This window comes from Musca autumnalis, unplaced genomic scaffold, assembly GCF_047663935.1.
Source record: "Musca autumnalis isolate F117 unplaced genomic scaffold, ASM4766393v1 scaffold_5, whole genome shotgun sequence".
NCBI lineage: Eukaryota > Metazoa > Arthropoda > Insecta > Diptera > Muscidae > Musca > Musca autumnalis.
The window spans coordinates 74287753-74304125 of NW_027412088.1; the positions used below are offsets into that span (position 1 = coordinate 74287753).

Sequence of the window (16373 nt, forward strand, 5' to 3'; positions counted from 1 at the left end):
TTCACAGTGGTGACAAAACATCTCCATCAAAAATTGTCAAGATAGGTCCATATTTTGTTAATGCCCCCATATAACGATACCTCCCGATTTTCGTTATTTTTAGAATTATAGCTACATTTTAGGTTCCCAGAGGTCAAAAAACTTCTCCACCATGTTTTGGTATAGCCACAATATAACCGTAATATCCGGTTTCAGGTATATTGAAGACATTATTTGACATTTGTTCATCAAATGTTCAACGAACATACATAGGTCCATATTTTGGTATATCTCTCATACAACAGAGGATTATTTTTTAACCGAACTACATGTTATTTGAACATTTGAGCTTCTCAATGGTAAGAAAACTTTTCCATCACAAATTATCAACATTAGTCCATGTTTTGTTATAGCCCCCATATAACGGTGCCTTCTGATTTTAGGTAATTTGTAGAAATTAGCACCGAGCTTCCCGAAATTTGAAATGTAAAGTTACCTGCAGTCTCGAAACTTCTACACCAAAAATTGTTAACATATCGATCATTTACTCAAAAAGTGACACATTTCAAAAAATCAATTTTGACTTCCTAATAAAAAAAGGTTATTGTAAAAAAATTAAAAAAAAACAACTTGCACCATTTTTTGTAAATAGCTAGCCAGATGTCAGTGCTAAATTTCTGTGCAAGATCAAGCATGATTTGAAATATTTTAATTCTTAATAAACTCAAAAAACTTTTTTGATGATTTATGCAAAACTCCTAGAAAATAAGCTGTAACTCGTTGAGTTTTAAAATATCAAACTGAAAATTTGACACAAGATAAAGTAGAAGTCGCAGAAAAAATAGAAATTGGTAACCCCAAAAACCCATTTTTGAGTTATGCCACTTTTTGAGTAAATAAGCGATATAACTTTTCCTAACTTGTTCTATTAATTTTAATTTGGCAAATTTTTCGGTTTAGTGTGATGTTCGTCAAATTATGGACAGAATTAAGGTGCAACCAATGTGTTATCTTTTATGTTTTGTTTTAATTTTTATTAAATATTAAAGTATATAATAATATATTATAATTGTGTTATATGTATTATATGATACATATAATCAACCTGAGCCGCTGAAAATGTCAATAATAGACCTTTTATTCTATTATTACCTTCAACCCTCTAGCAAGGTTGGGTGTGAGTTGAAGCAAACATTGTACAATCCATTTAAAATATCATTTTAAATGAGTCAATGTTCTCTTCAAACAACTTTAGAAACTTCCTCATGCTTTGTACCAGCACTTGATTTTTCTCTAAATCCCTCATCATCTTCGATTTGTTTCTTTTTTGTCCTTGATCTTTCGATGCAAATTTGACCGAATAAAGAACAAACTGGAAAAAGAATTAAAGTTGTCAGACCTGTAATGAAAATTTAGAATTTATTTAATAAAAAGATAAATCAGAACGTATATTTCCATTAACTTACTGCCAACAGCCAATATGGGTATTAGCATTTCAAAGCCATAGTATGGAATAAACATTAAAAACGATACTCCCACATAGATTAGGAACATTGTACCGGCAAGTGCTGCCATCAACCAAATGCCCAAAAATAATAGCCTTTTCTGTAATTAAAAAAGAAATGAAAAGTGTTAACAATGCATGAATTTAATTTTATTTTGATTGTTTAAAATTACCTTAATCCCACCCACAATTAATGCAATCGAAAGTATTATACCAATTGCATACTCAATAATTTGAACAATTTTCTTTTGAAAATCTTCCGAACGGAAAGAGAATTCATCATCTGCAAGAAAAAGAGAATTAAGTTAGTTAAGAGTATTATTTTTTTAACTATTGCAAAAATTAAACATTTTCTAAATTTTTTTAATTTAAATAAGTCTTGTAGAATCCCTAATTCCAACCCATTTTTGGCTGTATCTTTTCTACCTCCTGGGATCCAAAAATAAAAAATTAAGAATTATAAGGGAAAAATGTGAAGAATATTGACGCATTGATAATAAAATATGTAATACAAATTACAATATAACCAAGGTTGTTGTGTCATTGTCATTGTGTCATTGTGTCTGTACTTCCATGATGCAAATGGATATAAAAACAAGTAAGAAAATACACAGCACAGCTGACTGAGATATACCCCAGCCACTGACCAAAAAAGGGAAAAAACAACAAAACCAAACACAATAATTATGCATTATATAAAATATATTGATTTTGTATCACGAGTTTGCTTTAAAATCTTTAGGTACCGTAATGTGGGGCTATACCAAATCATTGACATATCGTCAGTGTCATGCTTAAGTGTTCCATACGCCATTTTTGATTTTTTGAGAAATAGGTGGTTTCTAAGGTTTTTGCGTATGCTGATTTTTTATCGGCTTCTGCACTAGTTTCCAAGATATCCACTTTTCGACCACAAAGCGTAAGTTCTTTTCAGCTATGAAATTAATATTTTAATAACTTATAAATTTAAAAACACTTACAAAACTTAGAAGTTTAATTTTCAATTTAGAAGGTTTGAATTTATTGAGGCAAAGATGGGAAAAAATTTTTGTCACTTTGTTTCATGTGATTTACAATATTTTGCATTTGTGTCATAAGTGTGGATATGGAACAGTTCAACAAAAATTCTGTTTTTAAATAATTCTCTATAACTTTTATATTCCAACATACTATATACTATTACTAATAAACCTAGTTAAAAATATAAATATATTTTCTTCAGTAAGTTCCTAGCAGTTGTGACGCAAACATTAAAATGCGATGATCTCCAAGCAGGAAAATGACGTATGGAACATTTAAGCATGACACCGAGGATATTCCAAAGATTTTTAGTAACCAAACTTCTTCATAAAGGACTAAAAATATTAAATTATGTTAAACTAAGTTTGTAAAAAATGTTTGAAAAAGTTTTAGAGTCATCTTTCAGTAAGTGCTAGCCAGAACTCTGATTCACTCGCGATTGAAAATTTGGGTGCAGGTGGTAATTTTTTTTTTTTTTTGTGCAATATTTTTGGTGGATCTGTGGCAAGTTTATTTTGGGTGGGATAAGTTTTTGTTTGGTGTTGGGGAGGGGGCAAATTTCTCCCCTCAACTCGCGAGTGGAATTCGATCGAATTCGAGCGAGTATTCGGAGCTCTGGTGCTAGCAGTTTTGGAGCTTTTGGACCATTATCTCAGAAGGTATTGATTTGCTCCGGAAAAAAATTGTACCGCTAGAGCAACCTACTGAAAAAAGATAGGAGAGGAGCTCTTGAATTTCACTTTCTCCGAATTTTGTGTGGCAGGTACCCGAAGGAGTGGACCGATATAGTTCATATTCCAACCTGATGCATGACTGATATAAACGATATGCAAGGGCAAGACACCAATCAGAAACTCCCTATTTACTATTTTGGTTGGTGTCATCTGGGTTTCTTGGAGCGTTTAGGCCAATGTCTCAGGAAGTAAGGACTTGCGCAAGAAAAATTGTACCGTAGTAAAGGGAGCCGCAAGGACAATCTACTGAAAAAAACTTCTAAACGATCCGTGAGGAGCTCAATTTAACCGAATTTTGTGTGGGAGGTACCCGAAGGAGTGGAGTGAAGGAGCCCATATTCGAACCCGATCTATATCTGTGCAAAGTTTGGACCAAATCGATTGCTCCATTCGAGAGCTATTTTTCACACCATTTTACAGAAAAATTGTGAACTTTTGTGGGCGAGGTAACCGAAAGAGTTAACATATATGGCCTATCTTCGAACTTAAACTACGGTTGGACAAAATATTATGAGTTATCTTGCGCACCAGCCAGCCAGACTGGCAGACGGACGGACATTACTAAATCGAATTTCGTCCAAACATACGTGGGGACTAAAAGCGTTATTTCGATGAGGCACATGAGGCCTAAAGACAGAGGGTAGAAAAATTTGTTTGTTTTGTTTAGGGAAGATAGCCTAAGGAGTGAACCAATATGGACCATCATCGTACTTGCTCTAAGTTTGGACCACATACTACGAAGGCCAAATCAGTTGATCCGTTTGAGAGTTATCGTGCCATCAGTCTAAATCTACTCCAAATTACCTGAAACGGATTTCTTTTAAACATACTGTGTTACATTATCAAAGTGTATGTTAGGGTTATGACTTTTTTTACAACCTCATATTGCTATATCATAGAGTGATGACTTTCTACATAATATTACATAAAATCTTAATTATAGGGTGATTCAGTGGAAAAACCTTACACATAAAATGATTTTAAAATTTGAATTTATCAGAATTATTGGCAATTTTTTGAGTCACTGTAATCAGATATACAATTGAATATTTGCCCAATTGTTCACTAAATAGCAATTGTCTACTTTGGCATAGTCATGTAACTAGTTACTCATTGATCCTAGTTACTTTACGCCCAAAAATGGCACAAAAATAGCCTATAGCCTTGTTTTGTCACTGGAAATGGTCTTTCCTGCCTATCATGTCAATTCACTAGTTACAGGTACTGTAATGAAGAGACAATTGCCTTGACACGACTATCGAATTGGGTGGTTACTAGAGTTGTGCCAAAGGAACTATATGAAACTATGTCGTTCACTTCGCAGTTCCAATGCCCACATTTTTTCTGTGCACGAACTGCGTATACTTAACAGCACACGTTATATTTCATGATGTTACTCATACGTTTTGGAACTAGTACAAGGAACTAGGAACTAGATTACCCAACTCTAGTGGTTACTGGTAATGCAGTGAGGAGACAATAGACCACTTCCTATGACATTCCCATGTCAAATTCACCAGTCTATAACATTGCGAGTAGATTGGGTGGTAACTAGTGGTGTTTACGAGTACCCAGCAAAATTGCTAGTTATTCCTTAGCTACCCGAACAACTGGGTAGAGTAGGACTGCTCATACAACTACAAACCTATTTTTGTTATTGTGTTGGTTTTAAAACACAAACATTTTGATAGTTTCCCAACATACCATTCAGTCTGATTTTATAAAATTTACGAAAAACAATTCGTATAAATATATTCTACAATTACATGGATAAGCTAATAATTAGCAGACACATTCATTATTTTCAAGAGAATCAAGTTTCGTTTATTCTCCAGTGGCTACACAAGAATTTATAATTCAAATATGATGTTTTTTTCAATTGTGTGAGTGAGCAAATTGACACACACCGACAGCAGAAGTGCCCCCTTTGAACAGCCCTAATTTAAAGCCACATGCACAGAAAAAAAAAAAATCAGCGATAAAAAAAATTATCATAATGACGAAATTCGATAAAATTATTTGATACAATAAAATTTTAATATTGAATAAAATATTTATCGATGTTTTTATATTTAACTGATAAAATATTTCAAATATTTGTGTCAATAGGTGAAATATTTTATCATTTGTATTTTTACTTTGTGATCAAATAATTTTATTGAATTTTGTGAATATGATATTTTTTATCGCGGGAAAATCGATACATTTTTTATTGAATCTTGGCTAAAATTTGTTTCTGTGTGAGGTAACCGAACTGACATAACATCTGTTTCGTACTAATTTCTGCACGAATAATTTGCACGGTGGTCTTGAAGCAACTTTAAATGGAAGGTGCTTACACCTGAAAGTTGTTGCGGATTCTGAAACTACAATGGTCATAGAAATGAGAAAAAACAAAAAACAAAAAAAAAAAAAAAATCGCCGGAGCGCTTTTTAAATAAATCTCGATTCAATTGAATGAAAATTCTCTACAAGCTTGACTTTTATAGTATATACGCAGGTTTTACCGTTTTGAGATATAAAATATAAAATTGGGACAATGCACTGACTGTATCGTCTCCTTATACACAGAACGGCACCTCCCTATTTTCGGTATGTTGAAGGTTGTGGCCTCATTATCACACCGAAGTGGCAGAAATTTAATATTTGGTCTTCGTTGGATGTGTAACAAATTCCAACAGAAATTTGTCGGTATAAGTGTTCATATAGCCCTCCTAGAATAGGACTGTTTTCAGCGTCATTATCAAACCGAATATAATGAAATTTGGTACTTTATCTGCGATCGAAGTATATAACATTCCTGAAGAAAATTAGGAGTATAGCTACACTTCTTTAGCCACTCAGAGAACGGTACCTCCCGATTTTCGGTATTTCTAAGGTTGTGACCTCAATATCCCACTGAAATGGCTAAAATTTGGCATTTAGTTTTCGTTGGGGGTACATTGCTTTCAACCGTGGGTGTAGGTCCATATTTTGCAAGTTTTAGCCAGCTTATACAAGCGGAAATTGGTAACTAGTCTTCGCTAGTGGTATAAAACATCGCTTACAAAAAAAAAAATCAGACAGTTGAAATCCACGTTTTGATTTACCCCCCCCCCCCCCCCCCCCCCCCATATAAAGGTATCATCCGATTTAAGCTTTTTTGAAGATCTTAGTCACATTTTTCTACTGAATTGGTAGTTTGAGTTGTGCCAATCTAGGTCAATTAAACGATCTAGTTCACTATCTAATTCAATAGACTCCGGTCATTTGTCAGAAAGAACTATGTACAAGGGATGCACGAAAACTACCTGGTCAGGCAACACCGCGTATTGCCAAGCGCCATTAGAAAAATGTTTTTGGAGAGCTCGACAGTTTTTACCCTATTCTTACTCAGGGCAGTTTGTCGTGAGAACATGTTATGTGTTGTTTACAGTGTCTTCAAAAAATCACTTTGCAAAAAATCGAATTTACTTGTGAACATTTTCGTCCAAGAATTTTTCACAACTTTTGGAGTAGATAATCACCGCGAGATTGTATCGATCAAATTAAATCTTTGTATGTCGATAAACGACCATTTTATAGGACTATGAAAAAGTGGTCTAATGAATTTAACCGTGGTCGACACTCGCCAAAAAACGAATGTCGTGAGGGTCGCCCAAAATAAGTCGTTGTGCCAGAAAAATAATATGCCGTGCATGAAAGGATAATGCGATATCGCCACGCTAAATACCGTGAGATAGAGGCATCCTTGAGAATTTCTTCCATCAGCTAACATTTGATATTGCAAAAGTACATGGCCGCAAAAATGGATTTTTCTCGTTAGATCCAGCAAAATTGGACAATCCCTCAAAAAAAGGCTCCTGTGAATTGGTTCAAAGAAATGGTACATAAAATCGATCGCAGTGCTTCAAACGACGTTTGAAGATCGTCACAGACGAAGAATCTACGATGTATACTTAGGAGCCTGAAACAAAGCAAGAATCGGCCGTTTGGCTCATGGAAAACGAGGCAAATCAAACGAATTTTTTTCATGTAAGAAGCACTTCTAAGCAAATGGTTGCCTGTTTCTTCAGAAAAACTGACCGTGGCGACTATACGGCTTGAGAAATATAGGACGATTGATTCTGAGTGTTACACTTCAATTTGGTTGCCTGAAGTATCTTGAGAAATTCGAAAAACGACCAAGAGAAGACAAATCATTCTGCATCATGACAATGTGGGCTCTCAAACATCGATTCAAACCAGCGCCTGTTTGACCGGACAAAACGTGGAATTGATGGGTCATCCGCCGTACAGCCCTGACTGGGGATCAAATGACTTCATTTGATTCCAGCACATGAAGAGAAAAGGCGTGGTCAACGATTTTTGTTGGCTGAAGATGCTGTAAAAGCGTTCAAAAATCATGTTTTGGAGGTGTCTCAATCAGAGTGGAAAAAGAGCTTCGCCTACTTAAAAAAAAAACAATAAAACCGTTTTTGATGGTAAATATTCGCGTTTTCATTGTTAGGTCAGATAGTTATCGTTCAGCCCTCGTATACATATAAGGTCTGTACGATAACCCACAAATTCGTACAAGTTTTTACTGAATGCTGTTCGATAACAAAATTATCCACAGCGAGTTTGGAGAGATTTTTGGAGAGTTTTGTGACTGAGAACTTGTAAATTTTTGCTGGGAAAATTTGTCCCGCAAAAATTTGAAGGTCTGACCAGCTGACTTTTAATTGTCAGTTCAATGTAAAAAAACTCGAAATGTTAACATTTTTGACCAGGAAAATTTCACAATTGCACATTTTTATAGATTCTAAAGCGTTATGGATAGGATTAAAACATTAAATAAGTAAAGTGCAATTTTAAAATTTATGTTTTTGTTCCGTTTGGTTTAAAATATCAAAAGAAACAAAAACAAATTTCATACATCTTCGGAAACAGCTGACTTTCTTGCAAGTTTTTGCAAATTGCTGTTCGATAACTTTCTGGAATTTTTCTTGCTTGAGAGAGTAAAATTCTTTGAGAAAGGTTGCTGGAACTGACTGAGTAATTATTGCTGGGAAAGATATCGTACACACCTATTATCACATGTTAGTTTATATGACGTTACTCATGCTTTTTTGAACTAGGACAGTGAACTATAACCTAGATCAAACATTTTCGGAAACAGCTGACTTTCTTCGCTAACTTTCTGCATTTTTTTACAAATCATTGAGAGAAGTTACGTAAGTTTACTTCGTAATTCCATACTTCCTATACTTTCTTGGATGATCACAATGGACCAGAAGATCTCCGAGGTCTCCTCACATCCAAAAAATTATCTTCGATTACCTTATTTGCACACATGGGATGGATGATGGATATTGCTTCGGTGGGAAACCTTTGCTTTCCACCCAAATTTGGCTCTGTGGGAAATTTTGCTATTTCCCCCTTATACGCAGGTCCATTTTTTTCTGTGCTATTATTATTGTGGTTCAATACACTGACTAGACAACATCGAAAATTCTTAGAGGTGGCAAAGACCCCTAGCGTACTTTTCCAGAGTATTTTTCAGCCATGTAACACATCTCGAGTCGGTATACCTAGAACTAATTAGAACCGGTCTGCACTCATTGATATGGCAGAAAATTCACTACCTGTCACTTCATGAATATTTGTATTAAATATATTTGATATTATTGACACTATATCCAGTAAATTGCATATTTATTTAATAAAATTTATATTCATTTTAAAGGACTGTATTCAATAATTGAATTGTTTTTTTTTTTTTTTTTTTGTTTCACTGTGATTGAATTTCTGTAGATGTAGAATTAGTATGGTCGATTTTATATTGATTGATTTATATTGATTTCCATTTGTTATTACTTTGAATTTATGTAGATTGAAAAAAATCGCATGTGAACAAATCCAAAGTGCAGTTTGGATAGGGTAATTTAATTTGGCGAAAAATAATTCGATAATTACATTCAAATTTCATTTCTCCGATACAAATAAAAATATATTTAAAAAGTTGTTGATATGTTTAATTGAAACACACCGAATACACATTAGCTGTCTTTATCTAATTAGCTTTTAACAGTTCTTTTTTCACCAACTATTTATTACCTGATTCCAATGAATCTAGCAAATCTCGAACTTCAATTATTAGCAACACCGTACATATGGCAAATGAAAAACCGCCAATCATAATACACTGTTTGGATAGTATTTCAGTGGCCATTATTTGTTTTCTTCTGTTAACTGAATTTCTTTGCACCGACAGAGGTTTGCAATAGCAGCAGCAATAGCATTCGAATCAATAATCAAACTAACAGCCGTTATGTTTAAAGTGCAACGGTCAACTGACTTGATTTCTTAAATGCGCCCCGAAACATATGAAGAAATCGATCGAAGAAAAAAGTACGTAAATTGATTGACCTACAAAGCACACAAACAAATTAATACCCCACAATTCAGAAGAAATTTTTGTGCTTTGCACTAAAATCGGAGAGCAAGAATAGCCAGAGCCTTTCAAATACACTACATAACAATGTGACAATGTGAGGCGGTAGGGTGACAACAGAGTCAATGGCCTTTCTTTGTCCGAAAATAAGAAAATTCAATGGATGGATATATTGAGAGATGATATTAATATGTAGAACATATTCATAATATAATTTTACTAATTGACAGTTAAAGTTTGGCGTTCATGCGTACGTATTATTCTTGGAGTTATTAAGGGGGGTTTTCTCTTCATTGTGTTCAGCTGATGCTCACACTCGCATATGTATGTATGTGTGTGTATTTGTTCGTATTTGATACACATCTCATCACAATGAACAATAAATTAATTATGTTAATTAAGTAACCAAGGTTACGCATTTTGTTGATTTATGGAACGGGGAAATACAAAGAAGTTTTTTTGTTGTCGGTGAAATGGAATGAAATTTTCCGATATAGTGCATTTTCGAACTTTATCTAAATTTGGAACAAATATTACCATGTACAAATCGGTTGCTCCTCTTGAGGGTTATAGTGATAACCAACCAGACAGATGGATGGTGATTTGTCCCGAAGGTTTTTTGTCAGTTCATTTAAGGGGTGCGACCCCACCGGTAGATAGGGGAAGTAGATGGTCATACTACTCTGCTCTTAACGAGGGAAATCATTTTGTGACATGATCAGTCTGGGGTAGAGTGGTGCGATCATCTGGAAACTTTGCGTTTCCTATGACAAATATTTGGCTACTGGTGTTTTATCCTAAAACAAAGATAGAAGAAGTACATGGAAAAAAGTTTCGATGCAGGGTCTAAGAAATCTAGTATCGGCATGAACGAGTGAAACAAATATCTCAGAGGGCCACAAAATCAGTAGTACTATTCTCTAACTCATTTTTCGAATTACCGACAAAAATTGGTTACATTAAAATGCTTATAATTTTGGTAATTTAACGACCGTTGCACAGTGGTTCAGAATACCAAACTGGTATCGTTTAAACAACGTTAATCGGAATTTTAGGGTGACTGTAAGTGTTACTGAGTTCAGAACAAAACTTTTATTTGTATTTATTGAACGTTTGTAACATATTACGTCCATGACTTTGGCTTATAAACAACATCCAGAAAAAATATTTTTGCGATATTTTGTTTTTGAAATTTTTTATAAGAGCGATTCAACAATAAAAGATAAAACCGTTGCTTAATCTTTGTGGTTTTAAGTGTTTGTATATTTTCTTTAACACGTTTTTATAATGAACTATTTTGAAATTCATAACAATTACAAATTCTTTATTATGTTTGAAATTTGCAATAAAAAAAACTATATCAACCATTTTTATGATATAATTTCTGTTCCACCGCAGTGTCGGAAATGTCTATTGGACAAAAGGATTTTTCTGTCGAATTATTATGTTTTGTTCGACTTTTCGAATGTTAATAAAATCAAGATTATTGAGCTTGAGGTCAATGTTTATATTTTACTAGCTGAACCTGGTGCGCTTCGCATCGAATAAGGTAAAATATATTTTGAAAAATTTATTTGTATGCCAATTTTCGTCACTCATTCCAACTTTCATTAAAATCGGGTATATAAAGCGTGTTTGGTACATCAAATACATGAAATCGGACGAAAATATATACGGGAGCTATATCCAAATCTGAACCGATTTCAATATAATTTGGAAAATATATTTCTAGACCAAATTCCTGCACACAACCAAAAATTTGGAGACATTATTTGTTACCATTCTATAGACGTTTGCATAAAAAAATGAAAGCGCCCACCAGTCATTTCAGTTCGCCAGATTATAAATTTCACCTTTTGGTCCTTATGTCAGGAAATATGGACTTGCCCACGAAAAACATAATACTGTTCTAAACACAAGGAATACCTTCAGTAAAAATGCCTAAAGATTCTCTAATAGACCTTAAACTGCACTTAAACAACTATTTTGAAGGTTTGTGAGGAAGGTACCCCAGTATGGCCCATTTTCGAGCAAAAACTAAGTTTGGAAAAATTATTACTAAATCCAAAGTTTGGACCAAATCTGTTGCTCCGTTCAAGAAAACCCGCGCATACCACTTTAGCTAAAATTCTTGAAATTTGGGGGGAAAATACAAGAAGAAGTAAACCGAAAAGCACCATCTTCGAATTTTGTATATATAAGGCTCGCTGAATGATTGCGATAAATAAAGTTTGGACCAACGCAGTATTCGGTTCGAAAGTTGTCGTGCACTCTAGGCACTACACATGATTGCCATAGGAGTTCTTTACAGCTTTCGGGCCATTTTCTCTGGAAGTATAGACTTGCCTCTGAAAAACTTGTACTGTAGTAAAGGGGCCCGAGAACACTTGTTGCAAAAAACCAAAGCGTTTTCAGAGAGTTCTTTTTATTTATTTCATATTTTTACTTATAACAGCTTATCCAGGGAGGTCTTAAACTGCACTTCGCTGAACATTTCGGAAAATCTCTGCGGAAGTTTGCCGAAAGAGTAGACGATATGGCCCACCTTCGAAGTTGATCAAAATATCACGAAGGACAGAATCGGTTGATCTGTTTGAGAATTGTCGTGCTCTCCAGGCAGCTACCCAGACGAACGGACATAGCTAAGTCGACTCCAAGTTTTCTGAAGCAGATTTCTTCCAAACACACTTTGGCCCTAAAGCCATTATTTCGATGAGGCACATTTTGGCTAAAGACTAAGAGTATAAAAAATGTAGATTGGGAAAATTGTGTTTATGGATTTTTGCTAAAAGAATGTATATAGGTATAGACCTTGAATGGGGCGACATAATTTCATTTTAAAAGAATTTAAGACTGGATTCCAGAGTTTCCCTTATTTATGAGAAGATCCACGATAGGAAGCCCGAATTTCTATAAGTGAAGTCCTACGATTGGACGCCAAAATTAGTCTATTGACAGATGCATGTTTTGGCGACAGAATTTGTCACCGCGATTATGTGCTTGATGGATAGACTAACTATTGCCCAGCATTAGTTCTCGGCCTTCAGAAATTCTTTGTGATAAGTAGACATCGGATTTTTGCATATATTTGAAAATTAAATGTTATGATATTTTTAATGTTTTCCGATTGTATTCGCTGTCTTTTGGTCTTACCGAAGTGATATCACTGAATTTCATAAAAGTCACTATAGTTGTGAATTATTTGATAAATGATACGCCCAAAAATATATGGGATTATTAATATATTCATTGTTTTGAACATATATTAACTGTAAAATAGTGTCAAAAAAGTTCTAAAAACAAGGTAAAAGTCTTACGCCATTCGAATTAAAAAATAGTAATGAAAATTATTTCATCAGTAAAATAAGTCTAAAATAAGGTTTACATCTTTGCTAAGTAAGACATTTTCGTTAACACGAACTTTCAAAATTTTGATTCGGGAGCGGTTCCTAAACTGAACTTTTCCGAAATTTTGTGTGGGAGGTACACGAAGGAGTGGATCGATTGAGTCCACATTGGAACTTTATCTAAGTCTCGTGGAAATTTTATGATGAGCAAAGTATAGACCAAATTGGTTAGTACCGTCAAGAGTTATCGTGCGGACAAATTTTCCGAATATTTTCGAACTTTTGTGGGGGAGGTACCGGAAGGAGTGGGCCGATATAACACATCTTCGAACTTAACCTATGTTTGTACAAAATATTACGAAAGCAAAACTTTGGACCTAATCGGTTGATCCGTTCAAGAGTTATTGTGCGCTCCAACCAGCCAGCCAGACAGACAGACGAACGGACATTGCTAAATCGACTCCAAATTGTCTGAAACACATTTCGTCCAAACATACTTGAGGTCTAAAACCATTATTTCAATGAGGCATATTTTGCCCGTATGAAAGTGTATATGGCGAAAACCAAAAATCCTTTTCTATTCCATTTGAAAAAAATTAAAAAGTTTTTTGCGAGTACATCTACAATTGTTGGCATAGAGGTTAAGAAAACAATTCTGGTTTCAAATCTGTTCGCGTTCACAAAACTGGACGAAGCGCGCAAAATTATAGCGGTTTTTATTCTCACATAAAGAAAAAATATTTAAAAATATCTTATTTGTTGTTATGAGAAAATGTATACATAAATCGGTAACAGCATTCCATATGTATTCGTAGATGTTTAAATAATTATTACATTTATTATTATTTTCGCGGAAAATCAACAAATAATAAAAAAAATTTGAAGAAAATCCAAAATCCTGTCCCAGAGTCCGTACAAACCCTCAAAAAATAAATTAAAAAATATATGCGGAATATAGACAATGCGTAGAAAAATATGATAGCAAATTTATAGAGATTGGGCACATAAACTGCATACTATAGCAACAACAAAAGAGAAAAACTTATTGTTGGAAAATATTGTTGCAAATATATTATTTGGTTTGATTCCAAAAATTAGAAAAAAACAAGTAAGAAAAGTCTATAGTCGGACGGAGCCGACCATGGGATACCCTATACCACTATCCCTGGACAATCGCTCTCCACCGAACTTATTTTCAATGATTGTGAAAATTTAATTATCAAATATCACAGATGTAATGTATAATACTTATGACCAAAACCAAAAAGTTTTCTAGCATGACAAAGACATTTTTGTAGCAGGAAAGGAAAATTTAGTTCACACAAACTAAAATGTAATGAAACCCACTTATGTAGTACTACTACTTCCGTTGTTTAACCGCTACGTTATTGAAATTTTTACCAATTTCACACAAAAGTTTCAGTCCATTTAACCCGCTAAGTATTCTCTGATCTTCACGTTGGTTTGTACGCTTCTTCTTCATCATAAACACAAACTTTGTTCAAAAATTTGCGGGTTATTATTTTGACCTACAGAGCCGCTACAAAATTGGGTAAAATTTTGTTTTTGGTCCATCCCATCCCCTGAACATTTCACGATCATCACCAAAAACTAATCATTTCTATTCTGGCCCGAACCCAACCTCCTTAAAAAATTCGTTACAATCGGTCCATAATTGCGGCCTTAAGTTTGTTTACAAATTTTAATGGACGGGCACACATCGCTAAATCGCTTTATCTCGTCGAGATATGAATTTTGGTATACCAAATAAGGGGTCCAGGCGGACTTTTGGAGAGACAATATGTAGCATGGGATAAAAATGTGGTTCTCTACACAGAACCCATTATATATTAGGCAGTAGGCCCGTTATCTAGCAAACACTTTATTGCAATTTACATCAGAGGATAGGTCAGTAGTTTTTTCACATATGTAGGCTACTTTGCGAAATATATATGTCCTCAAGGAATTAAAATATCGACCAAAAATAAAATTTTTATATTTCTTACAAAAGTAATGGTCCATTTCACCCGCTAAAGAATATCAGATCATCATACAAAATTGTAGCCATCTTTTTCGACCTATTCTCTTACCCGGTGCAAAATTTCGTGACTATTGTTGTATAATTGCGATTTCTAGCGAGTTTATTATTACACTACAAATAAAAGACGGAATATATTAGGCTGTAACTCTGTTATCTGATCATGCACACCGATATAATTGGCATCAATTGAAAGGTCAAGCGTTCCACTTTCAAGTATATCTCTCTTGTCCGGAATGTCACTTCCAGGAATTAAGATATAAGCTGTATATTTAAAATTTTCACAATTTTCACACAAAAGTTTTGGTCCATTTAACCCTCTAAATATTATCCTATCGCCATCTCAAATCGCAAGCTTCTCCTTTGTGATATACTCTTACCTTATTTAAAATTACGCGTTGATCGGACTATTATGGAGACCTACAGAGCCGCTAGAAAATTTGATAAATATTATGTTTTTGGTCCATTTCACCCGCTAAATATTTCACGATCATCACCAATAAGAATAGGGATCTATTCTGATCTGAACCCGACCTCCATACAAAATTTCGTGATGATCGGTCCATAATTGCGGCCTGGAGCGTGTTTACAATTTATAATGGACAGACGGACGGACGGACGGACGGACTGACGGACGGACACACATCTCAAAATCGCTTTATCTCGTCGAGATATGAAGATTGGTATACCACATTGGGGGTCTCCGACGAATATTTCACGGTGTTACATGAATTTTTACCAAAACAAACTTATAATACCCTTTTCCACATTGTGGTATAGGGTATAAATATTTGGGAGTTCTCCAGCTATTTCGCTAAAATCCCATATAATAATTAATGTGTACTGCTAAAACTTCATCAAGAAAAATGGTTTACCATCGTGAAAGCTTATTTGCTTACTGTGATATCTTATAAGGATAGGAAATTAAGAGTAATATTGAAATTACAATCATTAAAAAAATGTGGAAATTAAAAAGCCTATTATTCGCGAATTAGTTAAAATCAGTTGATGCGCATCCGTTTTTGGATACAGCGAATCAATCTCTTTTAATATCTATGCATATTTCGATGTTTCACTCAGCGGTCAAAGTGTGTGCCGTTGCATCACACAATGCAAAACAACCTTAAAGTGGGTAAAAATTTTTGGTAAAAACCCATATTACTCGCGAATCTCTGTAATTTATAACACGCGTTTTCGCAAATATTATAATCGCGTATAAAGGATTTCATTTACGTAAAAAATTTTAATAAAAACCGCGGTTTGGTACTCGGATTTGTCAAAATAAATTTTTGCTGGTTTTCCTATTTTCAGGGTATCTATATCCGCAGTTTTAGCG

General features: G+C 34.3%; 1 protein-coding gene across 1 annotated transcript in view; it reads right to left on the bottom strand.

Moving 5' to 3' along the window:
- Window positions 1-1053: 1053 nt before the first annotated feature.
- LOC141404809 (uncharacterized) overlaps window positions 1054-16373 on the bottom strand; it is a 70116-nt gene continuing 54796 nt past the window's right edge. Inside the window, exons 2-4 of the mRNA XM_073988529.1 lie at window positions 1657-1766; window positions 1446-1584; window positions 1054-1378 (exon numbers count right to left, since the gene is read on the bottom strand). Coding sequence (XP_073844630.1) covers window positions 1221-1378; window positions 1446-1584; window positions 1657-1766 — 407 coding nt within the window. The 3' untranslated portion in view covers window positions 1054-1220. The remainder of the gene's footprint in view (window positions 1379-1445; window positions 1585-1656; window positions 1767-16373) is intronic.